General features: G+C 52.7%; 11 protein-coding genes and 2 non-coding genes across 13 annotated transcripts; 6 read left to right on the forward strand and 7 right to left on the reverse strand.

Moving 5' to 3' along the window:
• Positions 1-8: 8 nt before the first annotated feature.
• treA (alpha,alpha-trehalase treA) lies at positions 9-4,111 on the forward strand. Its single transcript, XM_025669189.1, has 4 exons — positions 9-430; positions 493-2,238; positions 2,285-2,575; positions 2,624-4,111. Exons 1-4 carry the CDS (start codon positions 419-421, stop codon positions 3,791-3,793), a joined length of 3,219 nt encoding a protein of 1,072 aa, XP_025524478.1. The 5' UTR covers positions 9-418; the 3' UTR covers positions 3,794-4,111.
• A 188-nt stretch (positions 4,112-4,299) lies between these two features.
• BO86DRAFT_t249 lies at positions 4,300-4,391 on the reverse strand. Its single transcript has one exon. It is a non-coding gene; the product is annotated as a tRNA-Pro (tRNA).
• A 517-nt stretch (positions 4,392-4,908) lies between these two features.
• On the reverse strand, positions 4,909-6,492 carry BO86DRAFT_412256 (putative C2H2 finger domain protein (Kin17)). Its single transcript, XM_025674643.1, has 3 exons — positions 6,335-6,492; positions 6,065-6,271; positions 4,909-6,007 (listed from the first exon to the last, which is right to left on the reverse strand). Exons 1-3 carry the CDS (start codon positions 6,434-6,436, stop codon positions 5,312-5,314), a joined length of 1,005 nt encoding a protein of 334 aa, XP_025524479.1. The 5' UTR covers positions 6,437-6,492; the 3' UTR covers positions 4,909-5,311.
• A 670-nt stretch (positions 6,493-7,162) lies between these two features.
• On the forward strand, positions 7,163-8,082 carry BO86DRAFT_391703 (uncharacterized protein). The gene has a single exon (XM_025672654.1). It carries the CDS (start codon positions 7,443-7,445, stop codon positions 7,779-7,781), a length of 339 nt encoding a protein of 112 aa, XP_025524480.1. The 5' UTR covers positions 7,163-7,442; the 3' UTR covers positions 7,782-8,082.
• A 1-nt stretch (position 8,083) lies between these two features.
• Positions 8,084-10,566, reverse strand: BO86DRAFT_368425 (putative chromatin remodeling complex subunit (Arp9)). The gene is made up of 3 exons (XM_025670202.1): positions 10,486-10,566; positions 8,951-10,394; positions 8,084-8,897 (listed from the first exon to the last, which is right to left on the reverse strand). Exons 1-3 carry the CDS (start codon positions 10,513-10,515, stop codon positions 8,329-8,331), a joined length of 2,043 nt encoding a protein of 680 aa, XP_025524481.1. The 5' UTR covers positions 10,516-10,566; the 3' UTR covers positions 8,084-8,328.
• Positions 10,567-10,910: 344 nt separating this feature from the next.
• Positions 10,911-11,996, reverse strand: nctB (negative cofactor 2 transcription regulator complex subunit NCB2). Its single transcript, XM_025676779.1, has 4 exons — positions 11,869-11,996; positions 11,773-11,799; positions 11,384-11,643; positions 10,911-11,262 (listed from the first exon to the last, which is right to left on the reverse strand). The coding sequence occupies exons 1-4, from the start codon at positions 11,888-11,890 to the stop codon at positions 11,143-11,145; spliced, it is 429 nt and encodes a 142-aa protein (XP_025524482.1). The 5' UTR covers positions 11,891-11,996; the 3' UTR covers positions 10,911-11,142.
• Positions 11,997-12,718: 722 nt separating this feature from the next.
• Positions 12,719-13,859, reverse strand: BO86DRAFT_391706 (SDR family oxidoreductase). Its single transcript, XM_025672655.1, has 4 exons — positions 13,732-13,859; positions 13,352-13,665; positions 12,914-13,284; positions 12,719-12,855 (listed from the first exon to the last, which is right to left on the reverse strand). The coding sequence occupies exons 1-4, from the start codon at positions 13,769-13,771 to the stop codon at positions 12,819-12,821; spliced, it is 762 nt and encodes a 253-aa protein (XP_025524483.1). The 5' UTR covers positions 13,772-13,859; the 3' UTR covers positions 12,719-12,818.
• A 763-nt stretch (positions 13,860-14,622) lies between these two features.
• On the forward strand, positions 14,623-16,371 carry BO86DRAFT_345031 (NAD(P)/FAD-dependent oxidoreductase). Its single transcript, XM_025669190.1, has 2 exons — positions 14,623-15,340; positions 15,391-16,371. Exons 1-2 carry the CDS (start codon positions 14,889-14,891, stop codon positions 16,235-16,237), a joined length of 1,299 nt encoding a protein of 432 aa, XP_025524484.1. The 5' UTR covers positions 14,623-14,888; the 3' UTR covers positions 16,238-16,371.
• Positions 16,372-16,698: 327 nt separating this feature from the next.
• On the forward strand, positions 16,699-17,864 carry BO86DRAFT_345032 (zinc finger CCCH domain-containing RNA-binding protein). Its single transcript, XM_025669191.1, has 2 exons — positions 16,699-17,163; positions 17,255-17,864. Exons 1-2 carry the CDS (start codon positions 16,863-16,865, stop codon positions 17,581-17,583), a joined length of 630 nt encoding a protein of 209 aa, XP_025524485.1. The 5' UTR covers positions 16,699-16,862; the 3' UTR covers positions 17,584-17,864.
• Positions 17,865-17,997: 133 nt separating this feature from the next.
• Positions 17,998-19,630, forward strand: BO86DRAFT_391709 (non-structural maintenance of chromosomes element 1 family protein). The gene is made up of 3 exons (XM_025672656.1): positions 17,998-18,254; positions 18,349-19,004; positions 19,086-19,630. Exons 1-3 carry the CDS (start codon positions 18,125-18,127, stop codon positions 19,356-19,358), a joined length of 1,059 nt encoding a protein of 352 aa, XP_025524486.1. The 5' UTR covers positions 17,998-18,124; the 3' UTR covers positions 19,359-19,630.
• BO86DRAFT_178948 (uncharacterized protein) lies at positions 19,393-19,853 on the reverse strand. The gene has a single exon (XM_025666572.1). It carries the CDS (start codon positions 19,700-19,702, stop codon positions 19,427-19,429), a length of 276 nt encoding a protein of 91 aa, XP_025524487.1. The 5' UTR covers positions 19,703-19,853; the 3' UTR covers positions 19,393-19,426.
• On the forward strand, positions 19,694-21,771 carry BO86DRAFT_178953 (uncharacterized protein). Its single transcript, XM_025666573.1, has 2 exons — positions 19,694-20,443; positions 20,499-21,771. The coding sequence occupies exons 1-2, from the start codon at positions 20,004-20,006 to the stop codon at positions 21,727-21,729; spliced, it is 1,671 nt and encodes a 556-aa protein (XP_025524488.1). The 5' UTR covers positions 19,694-20,003; the 3' UTR covers positions 21,730-21,771.
• Positions 21,772-22,056: 285 nt separating this feature from the next.
• Positions 22,057-22,146, reverse strand: BO86DRAFT_t248. Its single transcript has one exon. It is a non-coding gene; the product is annotated as a tRNA-Asp (tRNA).
• Positions 22,147-22,387: the final 241 nt, after the last annotated feature.

Here is a 22,387-nt window from a genome sequence, read left to right on the forward strand (position 1 = left end):
GTTCCCCCTAGTATTCCAACATTCATCCATTCACTCCCTGACGCATCGGCCCATCCGGGTCCCTTTCTCCGTCTTCTTCTACTTTAAATTCCCCTCAAATCCCCTCTTCCCCTCTCTGCGCGATGTCTGGTCTCTCTATCTTTAGTCTTATTCCCCTAGGTCGCCTCAATTCTCCTAGTTTCACCTTCGTGCAGCCGATCGACCTTGGCATTCCCACACTTGGACACGAGGGTGGATCGTTCCTCGCAGCCAAATCTCCGATCGCAGGAACTTGTCTGTCTAGCCTTGGTCTTTAAATTCTCATTCCCCGCGTCACTGCGTTTCTCCGTTTCCTCTGCTCTGCTCCTGCAGTACTGTCGGATACGATCTCCGCACTGGTTCACTGCTCTCTCCTGTGACGGCCCGCCGGCGCAGCAAGATGCAGCTCAAGGTATGTACCCCAGAAATACCAGACACACACTGTCTCCAGAGAGGAGAAGCTAATGAGCCCAGTCGCTGGTGAACTTATTGTCTCTGGGATTGGCTCTCCCTGCTGCTGTTGAGGGAGCCCCCCATCGACAGGCTCGCGTCGTCTCCGCCCTCCATCGTTACGGTGGCCGTGATGCTGTCCCCCCAACGAGCAACAATGCTTCCGGTGTTTACCCAACCCGGTTCGCGGGTGTCACCTGGGACGACGACAATTGGCGTCTCACAACTACTACCGTCGACCAGGGTCACTTCCAATCCCGGGGCTCGATTGCCAATGGTTACATAGGCATCAATGTTGCCAATGTTGGGCCCTTCTTTGAGATGGACTCGGAGGAGAACGGTGATGTGATCAGCGGATGGCCTCTCTACTCCCGTCGCCAGTCCTTTGCGACCATTGCCGGCTTCTGGGACCGTCAGCCTTTGACAAATAAGTCTAACTTCCCCTGGTTGTCTCAGTACGGCAGCGATAGTGTTATCAGCGGCGTTCCACACTGGAGTGGCTTGATCCTCGACCTGGGTGACGGCACATACCTCGATGCAGAAGTGGACAATCGGACTATCACTAACTTTCAATCAACCTTCGATTACAAGGCTGGTGTGTTGTCCTGGTCCTATACCTGGACCCCTGCCGGCGACAAAGGATCCTATGCTATCACTTATCGGCTCTTTGCGCACAAGCTGAGTGTCAACCAAGCTGTGGTAGACTTGGAGATTGTACCTTCGACCGGTGGCAACGCAACGGTTGTCAACGTGTTGGATGGATATTCGGCGGTTCGCACCGACTTTGTTGAGTCGGGAGAGGACGACGGGGCCATCTTTTCTGCTGTGCGGCCATGGGGTGTGAGCAATGTCACTGCATACATTTACGCCACTCTAGACGCCTCAGACAATGTCGATCTGTCTTCTCGCACGCTCGTCACCCATAAGCCCTACGTACACACGAATGACTCCTCCATTGCTCAGGCAGTCAACGTTCGTTTCACTGCCAATGAGGCCGTCCGCGTCACCAAGTTCGTTGGCGCAGCCTCCACAGACTATTTCCTGGCGACCCGCGAAACTGCCAAGCTTGCTGCTCAGGCCGGGCTGGCCCTGGGTTACTCCCGCTCGCTGCAATCGCACGTCGCAGAGTGGGCGGAGATTTTGCATGAGAGCGCTGTCGATCGTTTCAATGACCCTATCACTGGCAAGCTACCTGCGGACCGCCACATCATTGACTCGGCCATTATTGCTGTCACCAACACGTATTACCTGCTGCAGAACACCGCGGGTCCTAACACACTTGCAACCACGGGTGGAATGCCTGTCAACATTGACAGTTGCGCTGTCGGTGGCCTGACCTCAGACTCCTATGCTGGCCAGATCTTTTGGGATGCGGATCTGTGGATGCAACCTGGACTGGTGACGTCGCACCCTGAGTCGGCACAACGCTATACCAACTACCGCATTGCCTTGCACTATCAGGCCGAGGCCAATGTCAAGACTGCGTTTGCAGGTTCCAAAAACCAGACTTCCTTCAGCTCTTCTGCCGCTATCTATCCGTGGACGAGCGGTCGATTTGGAAATTGCACTGCTACAGGGCCGTGCTGGGATTACCAGTACCATCTGAACGGCGACATTGGTCTTGCGATGATCAATCAATGGGTGACGAGTGGTGATACGGAATGGTTTCGCAATTATCTTTTCCCGATCTACGATTCGGTAGCCACACTCTACGGAGACCTTGTTCAGCAAAACGGGTCATCATTCACGTTGACTAATATGACCGATCCGGTAAGTCTGAAAGATACATCATACGAATATCGGCTGATTCCTTTAGGACGAGTACGCCAACTCAATCGATGCCGGTGGTTATACCATGCCACTTATTGCTGAGACCCTGAAGTATGCCAACCAGTTTCGCAGGCAATTTGGTCTGGAGGCAAACGAGACCTGGGATGAGATTGCGGAGAATGTTTTGATACTGCGCGAGAATGGTGTAACCTTGGAGTACACTTCGATGAATGGATCAGCCGTTGTAAAGCAGGCTGATATCGTACTCAACACGTTTCCATTGGCCTACGAGTCTGACAATTATACAACCGAGAATTCGCTGACGGACCTCGACTACGTAAGTGGTCTCTTACCATATCGTTGGGGGATATGCTAACTGGTGCAGTATGCGAACAAGCAATCTGCCGATGGCCCAGCCATGACGTATGCTATCTTCTCTATCGCTGCCAGTGATGTTTCTCCCTCTGGCTGCTCCGCCTACACCTACCATCAGTACTCCTATGCGCCCTACTCACGAGGCCCTTGGTATCAGCTCTCAGAGCAGATGATCGATGATGCTAGTATCAACGGTGGCACTCATCCGGCGTTCCCCTTCCTGACTGGACACGGTGGTGCCAACCAGGTCGTGCTGTTCGGTTATCTGGGGCTGCGTCTGTTGCCGGATGATATCCTTCACGTGGATCCTAACCTTCCACCCCAGATCCCGCACATCACCTACCGGACATTCTACTGGCGCGGTTGGCCGATTTCCGCCTGGTCAAACTACACCCACACCACTCTGCAGCGCTCCTCGTCTGTAGCACCTCTGGCTTCAGCTGATGTTCGCTTCAACGGCACTGGTATCACTGTCCAGGTCGGCCTATCCACTAGCGACGCCACGGCCAGCTACACTCTTCCTCTGTTCGGGTCTTTGACAATCCCCAACCGTCAAATTGGGTCCATCAACACCACTCCCGGCAATCAGGTGCAGTGTCATCCGGTCTACTCTCCTGACCCTTATGAGCCTGGTCAATTCCCTATTTCCGCCGTTGATGGTGCCACCTCGACACGCTGGCAACCTTCTTCTGGTAATCTGTCTTCGATCACCGTGACACTTTCCACGGTCGACGCGCAATCTGCGGACAGTGTAACTGGCTTTTACTTTGACTGGTACCAGTCTCCCCCCAAGAACCTAAGCATTATCTTCCACGATGCGCCCATCACGCGGCCTGCACAGTTCTTCGCTGCTTCCAGCAACTCCACCTCGTCTTACCGTCTCATTGCTCAGCTGTCCGATGTGACCCAGTCAAATCCCTACAACAGTGCCGCTATTGAAAAGGCCAACACCGTCTCTATCCCTAGTGGCAACACCACAACTATCACTTTGAGTGAGCCTGTTCGCAGTGCACGATTCGCCACCCTGTTGATAGCAGGTAACCAGGCAAGCGCGAACACGACCAAGGGTGCAACGGTGGCCGAGTGGGTGATTTTGAGCGGCAACTCTACTACCGAGGCGAGCACCGGGAGCAAGCGGTCGCTGACAGCGCGCGACAAGGCCACGTTGGCCCGCTTCTAGGCGTTAGAAGACCCTAGGGGCCGAGAGCTAATGAGTCTTTCTGGTGGTCAGCCTGGCCGACATCGGAGCTAGAAGAGCTACACTACCTACATACCGGTTTGGTCTCTTGCGTAGCTGGTATTCTGTTCGCCGTATTGGTTCTTCTTGCCGCTCATGTCCCTTCTATCGTTATGTGCTCGGTTTTACCTCGGTTTTACGGCCGGATACACGCACGATGTACATACAGACATACATAACCTTATTGCGATTAATGATAATATTCAGGTTGGTGCCTGAACTCTTCGAGGTCCGGGACAGCAGTAGATCGAGTGGTTTTATCAGAATGAACAAGCGAGGCTGTATCTTTAGGAAGATTGGCGGTCTATCTCATGGGGTGGTGTCCAATGTGTTGTGATCCTTTGTAGTCCAGTGTACATCAAGCACACATATTGATGATATATAAATAAGATGGAGTATGACATACAGACATACCTTGGGGGGGGAAGAAAGGGCAAAAAAGTAATCAAGGCCCGAGCCGCGGATCGAACGCGGGACCTCTCGCAGATATGCTTGGGTTTGGAATCCCTAAGCGAGAATCATACCACTAGACCACCCGGGCTTGTTATGGTGCCTGACGTGACATTTACAACTATGTTCTTATAGCATTAGCATGATCTAAAGAGTTTCTTGTTAGCTTGCCATGTTTGATGCCTGAATGTTTGCGGTGCTGGGGGGGGGAATATAAGATAGAAATAATCCGTTCAGAGGTGTGGGAGGTGTGAGTGCTTGTCCTGTAGATAACAAAATGATGGTTAGTTGTACATGATTGAATGATGTGCGGGTTGGTTGATCGTTGGTTGAGTCCGTGTTTTGTTATATATACTGAGGTGGTTTCATCCGGTTGAAGGTACAGTACCGTGCGGACACAAGAACGTACAAAGACGACCACCACGATGGCTACCGCATCAAATGGCATCTGGAACGAGATGATTATTCTTCGAGATTGGGATTGCGCCAGATGGTCTCCTAGAACTACTAGTGCTCTGAACTGGGCTGGTTCACGCAGGGGATCATGGGAGGGGATAGCCACGACTCACGTGACATAATACACAAGAACGTGGATAAGGTTGCAGGGTAATATATGACATGCCCGTAGCATTCCTAGCTATAGATTAAGGCATCAAGGGGCATCTATAAACACTGAGCCAATGTAGTCATCTATCTGAAATTTACTCCTTCAAGGCCCTGAGTAGTCTAAATACACAGGGGACACCCGTCGCACTCATTTGGAGCGGCTGCCTGGTAGCGCGCCAGATGCGCACTGTGCGGAGACGCCGCCCGAGTATGTCGTGTCGTCGGGTTGGGCGCGACTGCAAGAGTCTGAGTCCACGTGGGAGAAGTCCTCGCGATGGAAAGATCCGGACAAGCCGAGGACATAGGCCGATGACCTCGCGCCCTGGTGTCCAATGGTGGGCAGCGAAATGAGGCATGGGCGAGTTTTAATCCACACCCAGTCATAGTAGCAGACCGTCCTAACGTTCAAGAGATCTTCGGGCGCTTAGCATCCGGGAAACCAGATGCCCCGCGCACGCGCTTGCGCTCCATTGCTTCCATCTCCTGCTTCATGATCCGCTCCTGCTCTGTCATCTTCCTGGGCGCCTCTTTCACGGGGCCCTTCTTCCCTGCGAGAGGGTTCTTCTTCACCGCCGTCGCAAACACATTCTTCGGCTTGTTGCCGCCGCCTCCAAATGACAGCGACACCTTCGGCGCCGCCGTCGGAGCAGGCGCGGGCGCAGGGGAGGCAGCGGCAGAGGTCTCCGGAGAAGCCGACGAGGCACCGGAGTCCTTCTCATCGGCCGGGGTGGCCGTTGCCGGCGACTCGGCCTTCGCGTCCCCGTTTGGTTTCGCACCGAACCCGATATTCAGCTTCACTTTCTCGCCCTCCTTCCGCTGCAGGTTTCTAGCCTCCGGATCAATCTCATCCTCCTTCGCCGCGGCTTGACGAGCGCGCTCGATCTGCTCCTGGATCTGCTGCTGCTCCCGCTCCTCGTCGCCCTTGTCCTGCCGCTCCTTCTTCGCCAGCGCCTCGCGTCGGCGCATCGTATCCGGACTCCGATCAATGTACGCGACAAACAGCCCCTTTTCAGATTCCTGCACCCGGCAAAGACCCTCGCGACCGAGATGCGCGACGAACTGCGACAGGCTCTTCCATTTCGTAGCGTTCATGTGAATATGCTGGCCCAAACTTTTAGCACTCCGCCCACGTCTCCTCACCCTCGAAGGAAAACTCACCATCTTATCCGCGATAATCTGTTGGTAGAACTGATTCGCGTTGACCTCCTTCTCTCCGTGCGTCGTTCTCAGAAGATTGAGGAAATTATCGATGAACTGCTTGCTGTAGTCTTCGATGTATTTCTTCGGGTCCTCGCCGATTAGCAGCACCTGGCGGACGTGACTTTCGGACTGGACGTGGCATTTGAAGCCGTTCTCGTCTCTCATCTGGGACAAGTCAGAATCAGTATAGTCTAGCGGGGTGGAGTGGACGGGCAACGGCTTGCTTACCTGTCTCTCACATGCTTGGCAGTACCATCGCAATCTGCCTAGACCTTTCTGTTTGATCTTGTTGCTGATCGCTTTCGTACTTCCAGCTTCTGCTCGCGGCATTGTGGCGATAGTGACGATGGTTCAAGTTGGAAATGAGTGGTTGTCAGAAAGAATGATGAATGTCGGAGTCAGATAAGCCAGGAACGGGTGTGGCGGCGAGGCAGGATTAGATAAGTGCTGCACGTGACTGATATGGCTATCCCGGTTAGGCAGGAGTATAAGCCGGCGGGCTCCAGGCTATTGGCTGTAGTTCAACTAGCAATAATACTCTACAATCTACAATGGGCATAAGACAAGCACTGAGATTGTCTCACCTGCATGCTGTACTATTATATGAGGGGCTCTGACACGCTCTAAAGCCTCATTAGCGTTACTTCTCCCTCCTCACTCTCTACCTTGATATATTGACCTCTCCTGGGTGTAAGTGAAAAGGAGAGCCAATTTGGACGACACCTGGCACTGAAGTCTACTACCGAAGTTGGTACCTAGTAGTGCTACTACCGGCACCAGAAAAATGAGCTGATCAGACAGCTTCAAGCCTGAAATTCGACCAAGCATCACTCGATGCTCTGACAATCGGATCCCATACCCACCTACACCCATGTCACCTACTAAATTAGCATCTCTGACTCTACTAACCTATTAATTACCACAATCCCACTAGCCCCCCCTCCCCCAAATCGATGATGGACCGATATAAAGGCCGTCTCTCCCCTCTCCCTCCCCTTAATAGTCCCCTGTCATATTCAAACTCAACCCTAGAGCTCATCATTCCTTTCTCCCAAACCACCCATCATGCCCCCCAAGCTCCCCAGCTACTCCCGCCCCGGCCGCGGCCAACACTTCCAAGATGAATATGGCTTCTCCGAAGCCTGCATTGCCGGCGACAGGATGGAGATTGCCGGACAGAGTCAGTTCCAGTTTTAACCATGCCACCCACCCCACCTCCATTCAATTGCCATTAGACTTCCCATCATAGACCTCCCCTTATAGAACCTCACCCTACCACCCGAAACCCCCAACCCCCAAACCCCAAACTAACCCCCTCGCAAACGCAAAAGCCGGAATGTCCCCAACCTCCACAACCATCCCCGCAACCCTCGAAGAAGAAGTCGCCCAGGCCTTCGCCAACATCAACGAGGTGATCCTGTACGCGCTGGAGCGGGCGCGGCCGGACCTGCGCGCCCAGGTGGCCACCGGGTGGGAGCTGGTCACCAAGCTGCGCACCTACCACGTGAACCTGCCGAAGACCCGGGAGACGGTCATCGGGCTGATGGTGGACGAGGTCCGCAGGTGGTGCCCCGGGCACCAGCCGACGTGGACGATGCTGGGGATCGAGGCGTTGCCGTTCGAGGGCCAGAATCTGGAGGTCGAGGTGGATGTTTATCTGGGTTCGGGGGTGTAGGTCCCTCCCTGGTTTGTGAGGGGTGGTGGTTGGGGTGGTTGGGGAGTTGGGATGTTGGGAGGGAGATTCGTTGTTTGTAGATAATATGCTTGTATGGGCTGGAGACGATATGCTTGAAGGATCTATTGTTGGGATGATGCGGATTGACCCGTATTACTTACTAGTTGGTGGGTTCTTCCGGTCTATTCAAGTCGAGACATCTTTTGCTCTCATCTGTCGGAGGGCTCAAGGCTAAAATAGGCTTACTATAGCACGTCGAACACTGAGCTAGATTCATTATTAAGCATCATTTTGGGGGCTTTGCAAGCCTTTGTACATATACTTACCCTGAATCGTGTGTAGGATTCGACTACAGCCTCAATCTCCGTAACTCGGGTGGATAGACTTGCTTTTCTTGTCTTTCCCCGCCCTCTAATTTTCTTCAAAAAAGGACGCTAGTCATGTAGTTAAGGTACAGATAACCCTGGATGGAAAAAAAAATTATTCGAGTATTTCAGGTAGAAAAATAAAGAAACAAACTCCCTTTCCGAGACAATTCATAGGCCTATCACATGACATAATCATGGATCGCGGACGGGCCGTTCTCGTTATACTCCACCCGGGTCATGAAGCCCTTGCTGAGACCCTGGTCGAGCACGAAAACGACTTTGGATGCGACCTGGGCCCCTAGGAAGACCGCCTCCTCCATACCGTGGCCACCACTCGCCACGCCGGGGCCGCCAGGGCCAGCTGCCCCGGGTGCGTTGGTGTTGGCCTGCTCTTTCCATTCAGAAAAGTACTCCGGAGGTCGCAGTGTCTTGACCGAGGTTGGGGTTTGGGAGTGCCCCGTGGACCGGTGGTGATGCGACATTGATGTGGGATCCATCAGTGGGGTTCCGGGGGGGATGCTGGAGGACGCCGGGTTGTTGGAGTGTGTGGCGGCGACAAGGAGAGGATTGACACCGTGACCAGCAGGGTGGTTCATCGGACCAGGCTGGCCAGAGGGGGCAGGAGTGTTGGTTCCTCCTGTCGGAAGAGGGGTGGAGAAGTTGGAAGGGATTTCGGAGGTGAACATGGTGGCGGATGGAGAGAGAATGTATTTTTGGGTGATGGCGCCAAGCAGAGATGCCGTGAATCCTATGAACCAAGATTAGTATAAGGGCCACATTGACAGGTGATGAGATACATACCCTTGATCTTGCTGCCATTGCCAACAACGATCAATGAATCCCAAAGCTCACTCCGCTTGGTGGCATCCGGGACAGCGAGAATCGTGTGGTGGATTTGGGTTGCGATGTCCTCCAAGAGCCCGCTGGTTAGGCGCTCGCCGGAATTCTGCTTGGGCGTTGCCGCCAGGAACCGCTCGACGCCGACCTCAATCTCTCGCGTTTGGCGGATGTACCGACCGGGGCCGTTGGCTGCCTCCTTTTCTGACTCTATCCGTACATACTCTTCGAACTGGAATGTCGCCCTTTCTTTTTTCGAGTTGGGCAAACGGACAGGCTTTGCGTTTTGATCTGTACTGCCCTTCTTGGTCGAAGCCTTCTCCGCCTTTTCCTTCTCTCGATTGGCGAGGAACTCGCTGGTGTTGCCGCTAACGATAGCTGCGACGTCCAAAACGCCCTCATCCTCGTCATCCCCATTGCCCTCAGCCCCGGTCTGGGTGCCATCGCCCGGACCGCGGGGAACAGTTTCATTCGCGCTGCCATTCTGAGCGCCCGTGGACGCAGACGCGGCTGGGTTGACGCCCTGTCGCGCAGTGGCAGCGGTTCCGGGTAGTGGCGTACCGGGAGGGAGAAGCTCGGTGATGTTGCTTCGTTTTAGCTGTTCGCACATCTCTCTGGAGAAGCCTTTCGACCCCAGGAGTTCAACCAGGCGGTCCGTCATGTAGTCCCCACCGCAGCCTTCCAATGCGAGACCTCTTCCGTGCTCGCTGACAATAAAATCTGTAACAGCCGTAACATCGACCTTATCCTTCCCGACATCGACCACCGTGGCTGTTGATGTACCGTAGCCGTAGCAGACGGCGAGCGCAGAGTCCATCATGCAGAATGCGGGCGTCTTGAACTTCTCGAAGACGAATTGAGTAATCGTCTCGCGGTCCCGTGCGGACCAGGCCGGTTCTGCAATGAGCATGATAGGGGTGTGGAATGGGGGACTGAGGGTGTTGTGGACGTGGGTTAGGAGGGCAAAGAAGCATGACCAGTCAACGATGCGACCATTCTCGATGGGATAGATCGCCCCTTCATTCGATGTCACGTCTTCTTCGTAGTAGATCTCTGTAGTGGTAGGTTTCTCGGCTGCGGGGTCGGTCGGCTGGTCGTCGGTAGGTTGTGCTTCCTCCTTCTTCGGTTCTGTATTGGCAGAGGCTTCGGGCTGCTCGGTCGTCGCCTCCGTCTTCACCGTGTCTTGTTGGGTGGTGGAATCCGCATCCTTCATCTCCACGTCCTCCTTGGGCGCCTCGGTACCATTGCTGACTGGGACCTCGTGTCGACGCTCGCGGATCTTGTATGGTTCATACTCACCCTTCTTCTCGGCCGGGAACATCCGCGTGGGGAAGCGAAATCGAGCAGGTGTGAATGATTCTGGTAGGCCGAGTTGCGCCAGGGTGACCTGCGAGCCTGGCGCAATTATCTGGACGAATGAGTGTTAGTTCGGGTGGGGATGTGGGCTTCATTCGGATGGCGAATATATGACCAGACGGGCGGAGACGGCTAGAGCTTACCAGAATATGTTCATCTTTGAAAGGGGGCATGATGGGCGACTGAAAGTGACGAGGCCTGGGACTGTCGCAATCACGGCGCTGTCTCTCCGCGGTGTTTGCAGCAGCGAGCTTTGCGCGCTAGGATCGGAGGTTGGGCGGAGAACCTAATTCGGCTTAGCGCCGTGGTCGAGCATGGTCTGTGCTTCGTTTACTAAGTAGACTATCTATACAAAGTGAATTAACTTGGAATTGTACGACGCAATCCTCATACAGCCACTCGCCTCAAAATCAAACCTGGATTGAAGGACATTAGTGGTTATGCCCCGGTAGCACTGGAACAGACCAATCGGGGTTTCTGAATACCGATAACAGATCGCTGCTAGACTCTTTGAAACCAACCCCCGCGCCTGGTCTACGACTCGGATATGCCAAGGGTGTAAAACAATGAAAGGTGCGCACTCCTGGTTTGTCTCCCAGAAGCGATATAGGATTAAATGAGCCAAACTAGCGAAGCCTCGAGGGGCACGAAATACATAACCGACCCTTTTCCCAAGCACGACCCAAACCAACAAACTCCGAATTTCTGTCCTCTGGAATCTCAAACTCCTGAACCTGGATCTCCGATGGCCAGCATGAGATCAAACCACATTACGATGTTTCATGCAAATTCGTTGTCTTTTACTCCGGAGCGGCGTGATATTTCTCGGTCGCGGAGCGGAACAACTCCTGCTGCTGCCGGAGCAGCTCTTCCTCAGACAAGCCGCTTTGTTCCATCTTGCTCTGCTTTTTCTCTCGGGACTAGCGATGGCAAGGCGCGTCAGTTTTTCTTTTCTTTTCTTTTCTTTTCTTTTCTTTTCTTTTCTTTTCTTTTCTTTTTTTTTTTCGCACGATCTCAAGTAAGACAGGAGAGCATGCGTACCTTCAACTGTTCCTTGTGTTCTTCTGCAACGGCTAGGACATCGGCGATGTAGTCCCCGAAGCCGAGATCGCGCAGAGCGCGCTCGACATGTTCGCACGCGATCGTCTTCTTGGCCTCTTTCTCGCTGATGTCGTTGGCCTCGGAGGAGATCAAGGTGATGAATTCGACACAGCATTCCATCAGCAGATCGCGGGCATCTTTGGAGAAAGTCTGACCGGAGGAGGGCGGGAGGATTTCGGTGATGATTTTCTGGACCGTCGCTATAGATTCCGCGGCGGTTAGTCTCTATACGCGTATTCGCTTGCTTCGGGCCAAGAACGCGACCGAGGTTGACAAAGAAACCTTTTGCGCCCACGCCCTCTCAAACAACGCGACACTCAAGCACATACCTTTGGGAAGCGACAGGTCGTCGTTTGCTGTAGATTTGTACGAGTTAGCATGTAATTGTATTGTATTGCGCCAAGAGAATAAGGCTGAGCACGTACAACTAAACTCTCGATCCGACATGGTCGACAAATGATGTGTGAAGAAAGAAGGGCAGAAAGGGGGTGAGTAGGAGGTAGTCCCGCGCTCGGTGAAGCTGTTCTTCACAAGAAGTATGGCTCGCCCACCGCGCGCGGGGACTAGGATGGTCTAAATAGCTGTGAGGGCCAAATTCCCGGCGGCGCGGAGGGACTCGAACACGGAACGGAAGAACTAGGCTAACAGGCTGGGCAGAATTCTACCGCCCTCGTGGGTTTTTATACCGCGCCGCAGTTTCGATTTTTTTCTTTGCTTCTTCATTCGCACAGTGCTCTTCGCACAACAAGGAAACTTGATTTTGGCTTCCTGTTTCAAGCTTTTGCTCCGGCCAACCTTTGTTGGTCAAATGCAACAACCATGGACTAACACAAATGGTATGTTTATTCTTCATTTTTCCTTTCATTCCTTCTTGCAATTTTTACTATGATGAACATCGTTGTCGCCCCTATCAGACCATTCTATGGTGACGTACACTGTCCAAGCCAAACGGACTACTGATATCCTTGCAAAAATCCGCTTTTTGTGATCACTCAGAAACTTTCAGGAAAATTTTACTGACTGACTCGAAGAAATCTAGGCAAATTCGATTTGAGATTCGATACCAAAGATATTGATATAATGAAATCAATTTTTTTTCTGTTTACAATCTCTTTTGTAAAATTTCTCCCACAATAGAATAGCTCAAGGTATGCTTTTGCAATTCTCCGTTTTACAACCCCCTGTTATGTGATGAACAACCTACATTCCATGCTAAGTATGAAGGTGTGCTACACCTAATGCTTCTAAAATGTACCTGCTTTTCATCTTTCGGCTGATCAAAACAACTCTATCTTGATTCGTGTTCTATGAATTTCTTTGATAGTAGTATATGCTAACTGGCCTTTCGAAGTGGACGCAGGATTCGAGTGTAGATCTATTCCTGGAAATCCTCCAGGAGGGCGTCGTTCCAACTGGGAGACGCACGTTAGTTAGAATTTCCACAATGGCAGAAATTTTCGCACAACTCACTTCAAGAATTTTCCACTCAATGAGCTCGGGGCATCCAGTACCAGCTTAGCCATGACATGGCTTGGTTGCTCCACCTTGAGCAGCTTGCCGCTCTCGTAGGCTCCTGTGAACTTGGCGTGCACCTGAGGCTCCAGTGTCGTAGCATGGTCCTCGCGCAATTGGCGCTGCATCTCGGTGTCGACCATCCCGGGGCGGATGGAAATGCTGGTGACATCGGGTTCCTCCTCGCCCAGGGTCAGCGCAAGATGGTTCATGGCGGCCTTGGTCGCACCGTAGAGACCCCAGCCCCTGTAGGCGGACACAGCGGCACCCGACGAGGTGAAGATGATTTTGCCCTTAGATTCTCGCAGTGCTGGGAGCCCGGCCTTGACCTATCGTGGGCTGAGTGTTAGCTCCCTCCCTGGGCCTCGGGGCTCCAATTCAGTGCGAGCAACTCACAAACGCGACCAAGCTCATGAAGTTGACGTCGAATCCTTGCTTCCACTGTTCCGGGTCGGCTCCCGCAACCTTGCCGACTTGTCCGAGGATGCCGTGGTTGAGGACCATGCCGTCCAGACGGCCGAAGGTCTTGAGCGCCAGGTCGACTGACTTCTGAGCGAGGGAGAAGTCGGACAGGTCGCCGTTCAGGACCGCGACTTGCTGGGAGTATTGATCCTTGAGCTTCTGGAGGGGCTCTGCGCTACGGGCGATTACGACGACATTGTGCGATTGCGGCGCAGAGAGGAGGTACTTCGCAATGGCGAGACCGATGCCTATAATGGAGATGAAGTGTCAGTCAGGACGGAGCTACTGTCTCGCGGGGGGCGTCAATTAATTACCTCTCGAGGCACCGGTGACAATGATGGTCTTGCTCGACATCTCTTTGGGGATCTGCTTAGGTTTGTGGGAAACGAGGAGGGCAGGAAGAACGTGCGGGGTGCCAAGCTGATTGGAGTGAAGCTGCAGCAGACACTCCGCGGGAGAAAAAAAAGCTGATCCCCGGGGCGGTGATGTAATTGAGGGGAACGTGGGGTGGTTGTTGTTGTTGTTCTGCCCGCCGCGGCTCGCTTCTGCTTCTTACTCATTGATCCGTACCTGGGTACATGACTACCTTCAAGGTTACAGTAAATTAGAGTGCCTTCAATGGCAATTGTATCCTGCATGACTCAATTGAGAATTGCTGGTCTCAATTCAAGAGGCGGATTTACTAGTACTACCGGTACAGTACCCTATGTATGAGAGTCCTAGAACGGCCAGGATGAGTTGCCACCAGGCCCATTGACATCGGCGGAAGGCTCCCAGGCTAAGAACTATACTATGAGTACCTTATGTATACACAGGCAACAATGACAGTGATAGACTTGACAATGCCTGGTTACTCAATCATCCATAGCTTGTGATAGACAGACGGCCGTAACTTTGTGGCCAAGTGACCGAATACGGGTGCATTGGGTATGCACAACATCTGCAGCGCAAGACATATCTTGTCTACTTGCACTACAATGTGCCATATGCCCTACGTGATTAATCTGCAGCTGAATTCCTGGCGTTATCTACTATATCTACAACGTGATCATGCAATAGCATCGGTCACTTCACCGAGCGCAAACGGCAGAATGATTTACCGCGGAAAACGGGTTCCAAACCTTGTTACTCCACTCCGGAGCGCAAGGCCGAAATCGGGGCCTGGGGGAACTCTATGCTCACAGTGTTGCACCATCTGATCTGATGCTCATTATTGGCTATGGCAATTGACGATAGTCGTACACCGGGCCGGTTCCTGGTGAGCAGCCGGTCTGGTATCTGATAAGGTCATTCCGTTGCGATAGATTATCAAATGGTCTGGTCTAGACTAGCTTTACCCCGCGAGATTTATATGGAGATATTCTCCATAAAGTAATCGATTTCCTGGGACAGAATTCTATAGCCAGTGCTCTTGGCTTGACCGATACACACTGCAACTGTGGACTATCATACAAAACCTTCATCTCTCACCATGGCAACAGTCATTCTTGGAGGAGGAATCATTGGAACCTCCATCGCCTATTACCTCTCCGAAGGCCAATCTGCAGAGAACATCCATGTGGTGGACTCCTCCTCCGAGCTCTTTTGTTCTTCGTCCGGCTATGCTGCTGGATTTATGGCCAGGGACTGGTTTGCCCCTTCTCTCGCACCATTGGGAGACCTTTCATTCAAGCTACATGAGTCCCTAGCTGCCGAGAAGGGCGGCGCGGAGAAATGGGGGTACATGAAAGGCAGTGCACTGAGCCTGGGAGTTGCAGCGAAGAAGGGAGGCAAACGTGGGGATGATTGGCTTCGCACGGGTACCAGCCGGGCAGAAACCGCAGCTGGATCGGAGCCAATCACTGCAGAGCCACCGTCGTGGTTGACAAAGCAGCATGGGGCCGAGACGCTGAAGATTAGTGAGGATGATGATACTGCTCAAGTGTAAGTGACCCCTTTACACTTCCACCGAAACTATGACCTAACGTCATTAGTGATCCCCTGAGACTGTGCAAATTTCTCCTAAGGGCTTGCGTTGAACGAGGAGTCAAGGTTCACAATCCTGCAAAAGCCGTGTCTATTCTTCAAGGGAAAGATGGATCCATCACGGCTGTCAAGACTGTGAATCTTGAAACGAAAGCTGAATCTACAATCGCTTGCTCGAACCTCATCCTCTGCGCCGGTCCGTGGACACAGCGAGTCTTGCAGGAGTTGTTCCCCGCGTCTCAAGTTTCGCTCCCCATCTATCCCTTGGCTGGCTACTCGCTGGTTCTGCGGTCCCCACGGTACACCGTGGAGCACGAGCAAACGACATACAAGGGCCGGAGCCAGGCCCTGTTCACAACATATCCCCCGAACTGCGGCTTCTGCCCGGAGTTGTTCTCGCGACAGGGAGCAGAGGTCTATATCGCAGGCTTGAATACGAGGGATATTCCCCTTCCGGAAAGAGCAGACGACTACCCCAAGTCGATGGAGCAGAAGGAGATGGACAGGCTCAAAGCCGTGTCTGTCCGTCTTCTTGGAAAACTTGCGAAGGGCAGCTCTGAGGCTACCGACGAGATCACGAATACTGATGACTTGGAAGTCATCCGCGAAGGGCTGTGTTTCCGGCCCGCTTCAGAGCGCGGAACTCCTTTCGTTGGAAAGATCAATGACAGTCTGTTAGGAAAGAGCATTAAAACCGCCGGAGGAGTGTACGTTGCGGCGGGCCATGGCCCCTGGGGCATTTCGCTTAGTCTAGGAACCGGCAAAGTTATTGCTGAAATGGTGAAAGGTGTTAAACCTTCGGCGGATGTGAGCGGTTTGGGCGTGAACAAAGTGGAAAGGGAGTCGAAGTTGTAATTTGATATTATACTGATTTAATTCCTGTTGCAACTGTTGGCAAGAAGATTGAAGATACGGTTCTGGAAATTTAAACAATTATTACCCTATAATGAGATCCAGGAACATCACCGCGAGGCTTTACACATATCATCAACCTATCTTTAACCCCTACGTTACAATCTAGTTTAAACCTTAAATCTATGAAATGCTATATGAAAGTGTTCGCAACCATTTCGCAGCCAGCTTGCAATCTTCACCTCTGAGGTCCTTTTCCCACTAGGTAGATTAAAGAGAAACATATATCCCCAAGATTTACCACTATTATTAGCAGGTGTATATAGTTTATCGAAGCCGTTCCTGTAGTTAGTCTCGATAGTTGATGCCAGCGATTGTAGCCTGAGGCACCAGAGCCTTCTCCGGGCTTAGTCATTCTCACCGCCACGAGCTCGAGCTGTCCAGAAACTTCAATGAGAAGCTGGGGAAACCGTTCAGGAACAAACAACTCTGCCTCCGTGCCCTCGCGCGTTCATCTTTCTCACTTACTATTACACTCCCTTGCTTGATTTCTGAGCATCTACTCGCGTTTCTCTCCAGTCATTCTACCTAATCTCAGGATCATCGCCTCGGCGCATCACATAACACCATGGCTAACTACCTCGCCTCCATTTTCGGTACAGAACAAGACAAGGTCAACTGCTCCTTCTACTACAAGATCGGTGCCTGTCGACACGGCGACCGCTGCTCGCGCAAGCATGTCAAGCCCTCGTACTCGCAGACCATCTTGATGCCAAACATGTACCAAAACCCCGCCTACGACCCGAAGAACAAGATGAACCCGAGTCAGCTGCAGAACCACTTTGATGCATTCTACGAAGATGTGTGGTGTGAGATGTGCAAGTACGGCGAGTTGGAGGAGTTGGTTGTTTGCGACAACAACAACGACCGTATGTTTGGCCCCCTTCCCAAGCCTCCCTCCGCACACCCCATAAACCCTTGAACTGCCTCAAATGACTAACGCATGGATTCTCTCAACAGACCTGATTGGCAACGTCTACGCTCGCTTTAAGTACGAGGAAGACGCACAGGCTGCCTGCGATGCGCTAAACTCCCGATGGTACGCAGCGCGACCGATATACTGCGAATTATCACCGGTGACGGATTTTCGGGAAGCGTGCTGTCGGTTGAATAGCGGGGAAGGCTGCGTCCGTGGCGGCTTCTGCAATTTCATTCATCGCAAGGATCCCAGCAATGAGCTGGATCGGGAGTTGCGGTTGAGTACCAAGAAGTGGCTGAAGGAACGGGGACGCGATGCTCGGAGTGTCAGTCGCAGTCCCAGCCCGGAGCCCACCCGGCGGAGATACTAGGTTGTTGTTGTACTTGTTCGTTGGGAAAAGGGTCCATGAGCTTTGGGATTCGTCGCTTCTTCTCTTCTTTTCTTTTTTTCCATTTCTTAATCATCATCTGTATAACGATTTGTGGCGTTTATCGGGGAAGTCTGAACCTCATCATGACATTGTCACTTGTATTTTCGATTCCCATTCTTTTTTGCTTTGGATTTGGTTGTCTTCTTCATGGTACCATGATGTCTAAGCTTTATCGCGATGCTAGTGCATTAATCTGGAATGAGATAATCATATCATAGACCAAAACATGTCCCAAGTGTCCGTATTCACTACAACAAAGAAACCCCCCGGGGCTCTTGGCGGGTAGCCTTTCTTCCCCCAAAATCAATACTACCAAACGCGGGGAGCGCGTGCCGCATCGCGTCCTCCGCAATTCTTTGTTCCCTCATTTCCCTTTTGTTAGTCCTAAGTAAAGACATAAAATCGCTCCACTTCCATTCCTTTGCCATCTCTACATGAACCGAGGCCCTCTCCAAAGCTGTTACAACCTTCTCTTACAACGATGGTCCGAGAAACCGGCCCCTACAATTACAATGACACCAACCGCGCTTTTCTCCAGGCCTTCATGGGCCGCTCGACCATGACCTTCGAGGAGGCCAAACCCGTATTAGCTGCGATCTTCTCAGCGCATGGTACTGACCCTCGTCCCTATCCTGTAGCATAGCCAGTCAGATTATACTGTCTTCTGAGTCGATGAAGCGTCGCTGACTGTTCCCACCTCGACAGAGAAACAACCCGTCTCCCCCGAAGAAATCACCGAGGACGAACTACAATCCTACATCGTGACAGCCAACAACGCCATCTCGCCTTTCGACCTCGAGATCCGCAGTACCCTGCCGCAGATAGAAGTTGACCCGAGCCAGACGACGGCCGTTCCCCCTCCGGAGCGGGTGTATGCGCTGGTGAACACGACGAGCGACGCGCTGACGCAGCTGGCGACGACGTACTCGGCGGACGAGATCGCCTACGTCAAGCGGCTGCTGGATGCGATGTTCGAGACGCATAATACGCGACGCTGCGAGGCGATGGCGGTGAGCGGGATGCAGGCGTTGCAGCTGGCAAAAGTATCCGGGGACGGCGGCAGCCAGAGGAGGGAGTCCGGGTTGCAGTCGCAGCCGACGCTGACGCAGGGTGCAACGCAGCAGCCGGACTCGCAGGTGGTGGGTGGGGTGGTGCAGTCGTTGACGATGTCGCAGGCGGAGGCGTTGCTGAAGCAGTTGGTCGAGGAAGGGTGGTTCGGGAAGAGCCCTAAGGGGTTCTACAGCCTTAGTCCCCGGGGCTTGATAGAGCTGCGGGGGTGGTTGGTTGCGACGTATAACGACGAGGCGGAGGGGATCCGGAAGATCAAGTTCTGTGCTGCGTGCAAGGATCTGATTACTGCGGTGAGTTTCTGATCTGCGTCTTTGATGATGTGTGCCGTACGACGAGGCATGGAATGAAGGCTGACTTGGCGCTGGGGATAGGGTCAACGGTGTGGCGATCGAGATTGCCTGGGAAGATTGCATGATCACTGCATGCGCCACTTCTTCCGCTCTCAGCAGGCTGAGGTCTGTCCGGTGTGTAAGGATACCTGGCCGGGTGACAAGTTCGTCGGCGAGAGAGCAGTCACACAGGCTGATCAGGAGCTGCACGCCCGGAGAAGAAGGAGCTCGAATACCCAGCGGCCGAGCGATGCAGCCGAGCCGAGCACTCAGCTTGAACTTGCACCAGTGGAGGAAGATGAAGGCAGTGACTGAAGAACGCGGATATTTTGAAATCATGACTGATATCCTGACACCCCGCACTTGCGAAGATATACCGCCGGTCAACTACTGCACTTCGCTTGTTTGGCATCCGGGCCTTTCTCTTCGGAGCTTACCCCGAAGACCCCCACTATATCCCGAGCGAGCCATACAAATGGTTGCGTGCGTGGGAGAGCTGCTCGATCAAACTGTCGCCTCATGGGGCTGAGCTGTTTATTTCTGACTTTGTCACGAAACCAGAGAAGCAATGCCACCGACAATGCAGCAAGCAATGCATCCAGCATCCAGCTTCTGTGATCCAAGTCCGAGTTTGACTTCGGAAGCTGTATACAGAACATGGATATCACTTCGCTTTTAATGAATAGTATTATTACAAGATACCATGTGGCGCGTTTCTGTTACCTGACTACGCTTCGGAAAATTGTGGACTGAATTCAGTTAGTCAACATAGAGCTTCCAGCATTTCTCGCAACGAGGTTCAAAGTGGCAGCTTCCGGAAGGAGCAACTGTAGCCGGTCGTCCGGTCAATATCCCCTGGCCTTCCTTCAAGCATCATAAGCATTACAACCATCATCACTATTATTACTAGTATCAGATCATCTTTTTTATCTCGTCTTTGCTCTGCTCTACGAAGCAGCGATGTTGAGAGATTCCATTTTTCGAACCAAAGTATACAAACCCTCGAGGCTCGACAACATACTTTCCGCCTGGCCGAAGATCCCAGTGTCTGCAGCAAGGAAACTGGTCATTAGGGGCGTGTTGATTAGTAGTGGGCTTCTGGCATATTGGTATCTGAAAGGACATCAACGGGATGAGGACACGCATCAGAGGCCTATGGCGAGCAAGATCGTCCAAGACGCGAGATTCCGACTGGCGACAGAGTGCCACTACTTATCTACCAGGGAAGCTGACGAGCGACTCCGTGCTCACGAAGAACGTTTCGTATGTTCTCACCTCCGATCGTGCTATGCTGACTGTTCGACTCTATCGAGTGCGCCATGGAAGTCATATCAATGGGTTTCTCAGAGGCTATCATGCGGCCGCATCTTAGACTTATGGGCCATCTACAACGACCATATGTGAGTAGTCCTCCGAGAGACCGCTCTGACTCAGTTTGGCTAACCTAGTGAACAGTGACGTTCCCCTGTGCCGTCATCTTTCGAAAAAATTGTTTGCTACTGTAGCGCTTGAGCTGGATGAGGTGTACTCAGCGGAACCATCACCAGACGCTGAATCACTAAGGCAAGCCATACGGCGTGGATTTGGGGCTGCGAACAATCGTCGGATGACCACCTTATTGCGTCCTCGGCCAGGATCACCTCAGCATACGACTACAGACTCACATATCACACCAGCACCTGCGCCTCTCCCGGCTGCGCATAAAGCCCAGGAGGAAACCAGTCAGCGCAAGGCTCCAGAGTTGCATACCGCAGCACCTCATCTATTCCCAGGGGCTGCGCATGACTCCAAGGGGAAGCTCACCCAGCGATGTGCTTTGCTGTTAGTCTACGACCATCAAGATCGGGTTTTGCATGTGGCATCGACCGGTAATTGTCGCGCAGTATTGGGTCGTCGCAGTAGGCGAGAAAGAGAATCATGGACGGCCACGGTGATCCCTGTAGATCAACAAATGCACAATAAGCTTGTGCATCCAGGAGGGCCATATGTGCTTAGAAACAGCCCGCTTCTGGGGACTCTTGGACTCTTATGGGGTCAGGAAGGTTTGCCCGGGGCTCACAACTCGGATGATAATACCCTGACGATTCCGAGACCAACTATCTTACAAGTCACCCCTGAGCCACTCGTGACTAGTGTTGAGGTCGAGCCTGGGAGAGGATGTTTTGTTGCGATGGCCTCGAGTAGACTGTGGGAGTGCCTAAGTGCGGTGGAAGTTGTGGCACTGGTAGGACGATGGATGGACGAGCCGAAGAACACAGGCACTGAGGAGGGCTTCAAAGGATGGACCAAGTACATTGACTCGGTGGGCTTGACAACAGTGTCCAGGCATGCTCTGACCGGCCAAGGAAGACTGTCCCAAAGAAGTTTGAACTTCGCGAGTCCAGACGAAAGGTTCGTGTTGGAGGATGGCAATGCTGCATCTCATCTTATCCGGAATGCTCTCGGAGGGAGGCTGCAGAGCCAGCCCTTGAGTGCTTGGCTCAGGTTCTCGCATTTGCTTGGCAGGGGGTATCCTGCTGACATGACAGCCTCAGTTCTTTTCTTTGGTGTCAAACCCCCAGATGTGGGCGAAAGGATCAGAGGTCTGGCAAAACTAGCATATCAATGCAGGGTTTTGATTGCAAGGTTGGCCGTTGACATCACGATTAGGTCTGCTGAACTTGCTCACGCATTGGCTCCAGTTTAGTAGTGTTGATTTAGTATAGACTCGACTATAGGAACCATCTCCTTCATCTTTTATTATCCTTCCGTGACCCGAGTCATGGTTCGTTAGATCAATGGTGCTTTTGCTCTAAGCACTGAATTGCCTCCATACCTTCATGCTGAGGAGGCAGGTTATGCACATGCTTGACGCTACGGCTGGGACTATATCTAGCTGACTCAATCGACATGGCCCATACAGCCCGATTCCCACTGATTCGGTAGAGGAGGGATGACCCTAACAAGCGTGCAGACGCACCAGGATCAGCGTCGAATGATATAGATACCACCCAGGTAAAAGCAAAAAAGAAATCTCCCCGACTGGGAGTCGAACCCAGGTCTCCCGCGCTTGTTCCCGAGTGGGATTGACAAGCGGAAATCATGACCGTTAGACCATCGAGGACTGGAAGATATATTCCCTGTCTTAGATTGATTCTATTCACCTAAAAAATATGTAATTCAGCAAAAAACAGAATCGCTCACACTAACCGAAGACACTTGGGCAAGCATGAACGGACCCAGTTCCTGCCGTACCATGGAGGAGCCAACCCGATGTACCTTGCATACTGGAGCTGCACGGGTGCTGATTTGCCCCCGATGGGTGGTTGCCCCACTGCGTGCCGAGATCCAGCAAGCGAGCCCGC

This window comes from Aspergillus japonicus, assembly GCF_003184785.1.
Source record: "Aspergillus japonicus CBS 114.51 unplaced genomic scaffold BO86scaffold_56, whole genome shotgun sequence".
In the NCBI taxonomy this organism is placed as follows: Eukaryota; Fungi; Ascomycota; class Eurotiomycetes; order Eurotiales; family Aspergillaceae; genus Aspergillus; species Aspergillus japonicus.

Excerpts from the sequence above, each read along its gene's own strand:
- BO86DRAFT_345032 (XM_025669191.1), top strand. The coding sequence starts at position 16,863 with ATGGCTAACTACCTCGCCTCCATTTTCGGTACAGAACAAGACAAGGTC. Across the intron at positions 17,164-17,254 it reads TTGCGACAACAACAACGACC|ACCTGATTGGCAACGTCTAC; the intron begins GTATGTTTGGCC and ends TTCTCTCAACAG.
- BO86DRAFT_412256 (XM_025674643.1), bottom strand. The coding sequence starts at position 6,436 with ATGCCGCGAGCAGAAGCTGGAAGTACGAAAGCGATCAGCAACAAGATC. Across the intron at positions 6,272-6,334 it reads GCCAAGCATGTGAGAGACAG|ATGAGAGACGAGAACGGCTT; the intron begins GTAAGCAAGCCG and ends GACTTGTCCCAG. Across the intron at positions 6,008-6,064 it reads AGATTATCGCGGATAAGATG|CATATTCACATGAACGCTAC; the intron begins GTGAGTTTTCCT and ends AGTTTGGGCCAG.
- BO86DRAFT_391703 (XM_025672654.1), top strand. The coding sequence starts at position 7,443 with ATGTCCCCAACCTCCACAACCATCCCCGCAACCCTCGAAGAAGAAGTC.
- BO86DRAFT_178953 (XM_025666573.1), top strand. The coding sequence starts at position 20,004 with ATGTTGAGAGATTCCATTTTTCGAACCAAAGTATACAAACCCTCGAGG. Across the intron at positions 20,444-20,498 it reads GCCATCTACAACGACCATAT|TGACGTTCCCCTGTGCCGTC; the intron begins GTGAGTAGTCCT and ends CCTAGTGAACAG.
- treA (XM_025669189.1), top strand. Across the intron at positions 2,239-2,284 it reads TGACTAATATGACCGATCCG|GACGAGTACGCCAACTCAAT; the intron begins GTAAGTCTGAAA and ends TGATTCCTTTAG. Across the intron at positions 2,576-2,623 it reads CGCTGACGGACCTCGACTAC|TATGCGAACAAGCAATCTGC; the intron begins GTAAGTGGTCTC and ends TAACTGGTGCAG.
- BO86DRAFT_391709 (XM_025672656.1), top strand. The coding sequence starts at position 18,125 with ATGGTCCGAGAAACCGGCCCCTACAATTACAATGACACCAACCGCGCT. Across the intron at positions 18,255-18,348 it reads TGCGATCTTCTCAGCGCATG|AGAAACAACCCGTCTCCCCC; the intron begins GTACTGACCCTC and ends CCACCTCGACAG. Across the intron at positions 19,005-19,085 it reads GCAAGGATCTGATTACTGCG|GGTCAACGGTGTGGCGATCG; the intron begins GTGAGTTTCTGA and ends CGCTGGGGATAG.
- BO86DRAFT_345031 (XM_025669190.1), top strand. The coding sequence starts at position 14,889 with ATGGCAACAGTCATTCTTGGAGGAGGAATCATTGGAACCTCCATCGCC. Across the intron at positions 15,341-15,390 it reads GATGATGATACTGCTCAAGT|TGATCCCCTGAGACTGTGCA; the intron begins GTAAGTGACCCC and ends TAACGTCATTAG.
- BO86DRAFT_391706 (XM_025672655.1), bottom strand. The coding sequence starts at position 13,771 with ATGTCGAGCAAGACCATCATTGTCACCGGTGCCTCGAGAG. Across the intron at positions 13,666-13,731 it reads TGTCACCGGTGCCTCGAGAG|GCATCGGTCTCGCCATTGCG; the intron begins GTAATTAATTGA and ends TCTCCATTATAG. Across the intron at positions 13,285-13,351 it reads TCATGAGCTTGGTCGCGTTT|GTCAAGGCCGGGCTCCCAGC; the intron begins GTGAGTTGCTCG and ends AGCCCACGATAG.
- BO86DRAFT_368425 (XM_025670202.1), bottom strand. The coding sequence starts at position 10,515 with ATGCCCCCTTTCAAAGATGAACATATTCTG. Across the intron at positions 10,395-10,485 it reads TCAAAGATGAACATATTCTG|ATAATTGCGCCAGGCTCGCA; the intron begins GTAAGCTCTAGC and ends TCATTCGTCCAG. Across the intron at positions 8,898-8,950 it reads CAATGGCAGCAAGATCAAGG|GATTCACGGCATCTCTGCTT; the intron begins GTATGTATCTCA and ends CTTGGTTCATAG.
- nctB (XM_025676779.1), bottom strand. The coding sequence starts at position 11,890 with ATGTCGGATCGAGAGTTTAGTT. Across the intron at positions 11,644-11,772 it reads CGACCTGTCGCTTCCCAAAG|CGACGGTCCAGAAAATCATC; the intron begins GTATGTGCTTGA and ends CGGAATCTATAG. Across the intron at positions 11,263-11,383 it reads AACACAAGGAACAGTTGAAG|TCCCGAGAGAAAAAGCAGAG; the intron begins GTACGCATGCTC and ends TGCCATCGCTAG.
- BO86DRAFT_178948 (XM_025666572.1), bottom strand. The coding sequence starts at position 19,702 with ATGTTCTGTATACAGCTTCCGAAGTCAAACTCGGACTTGGATCACAGA.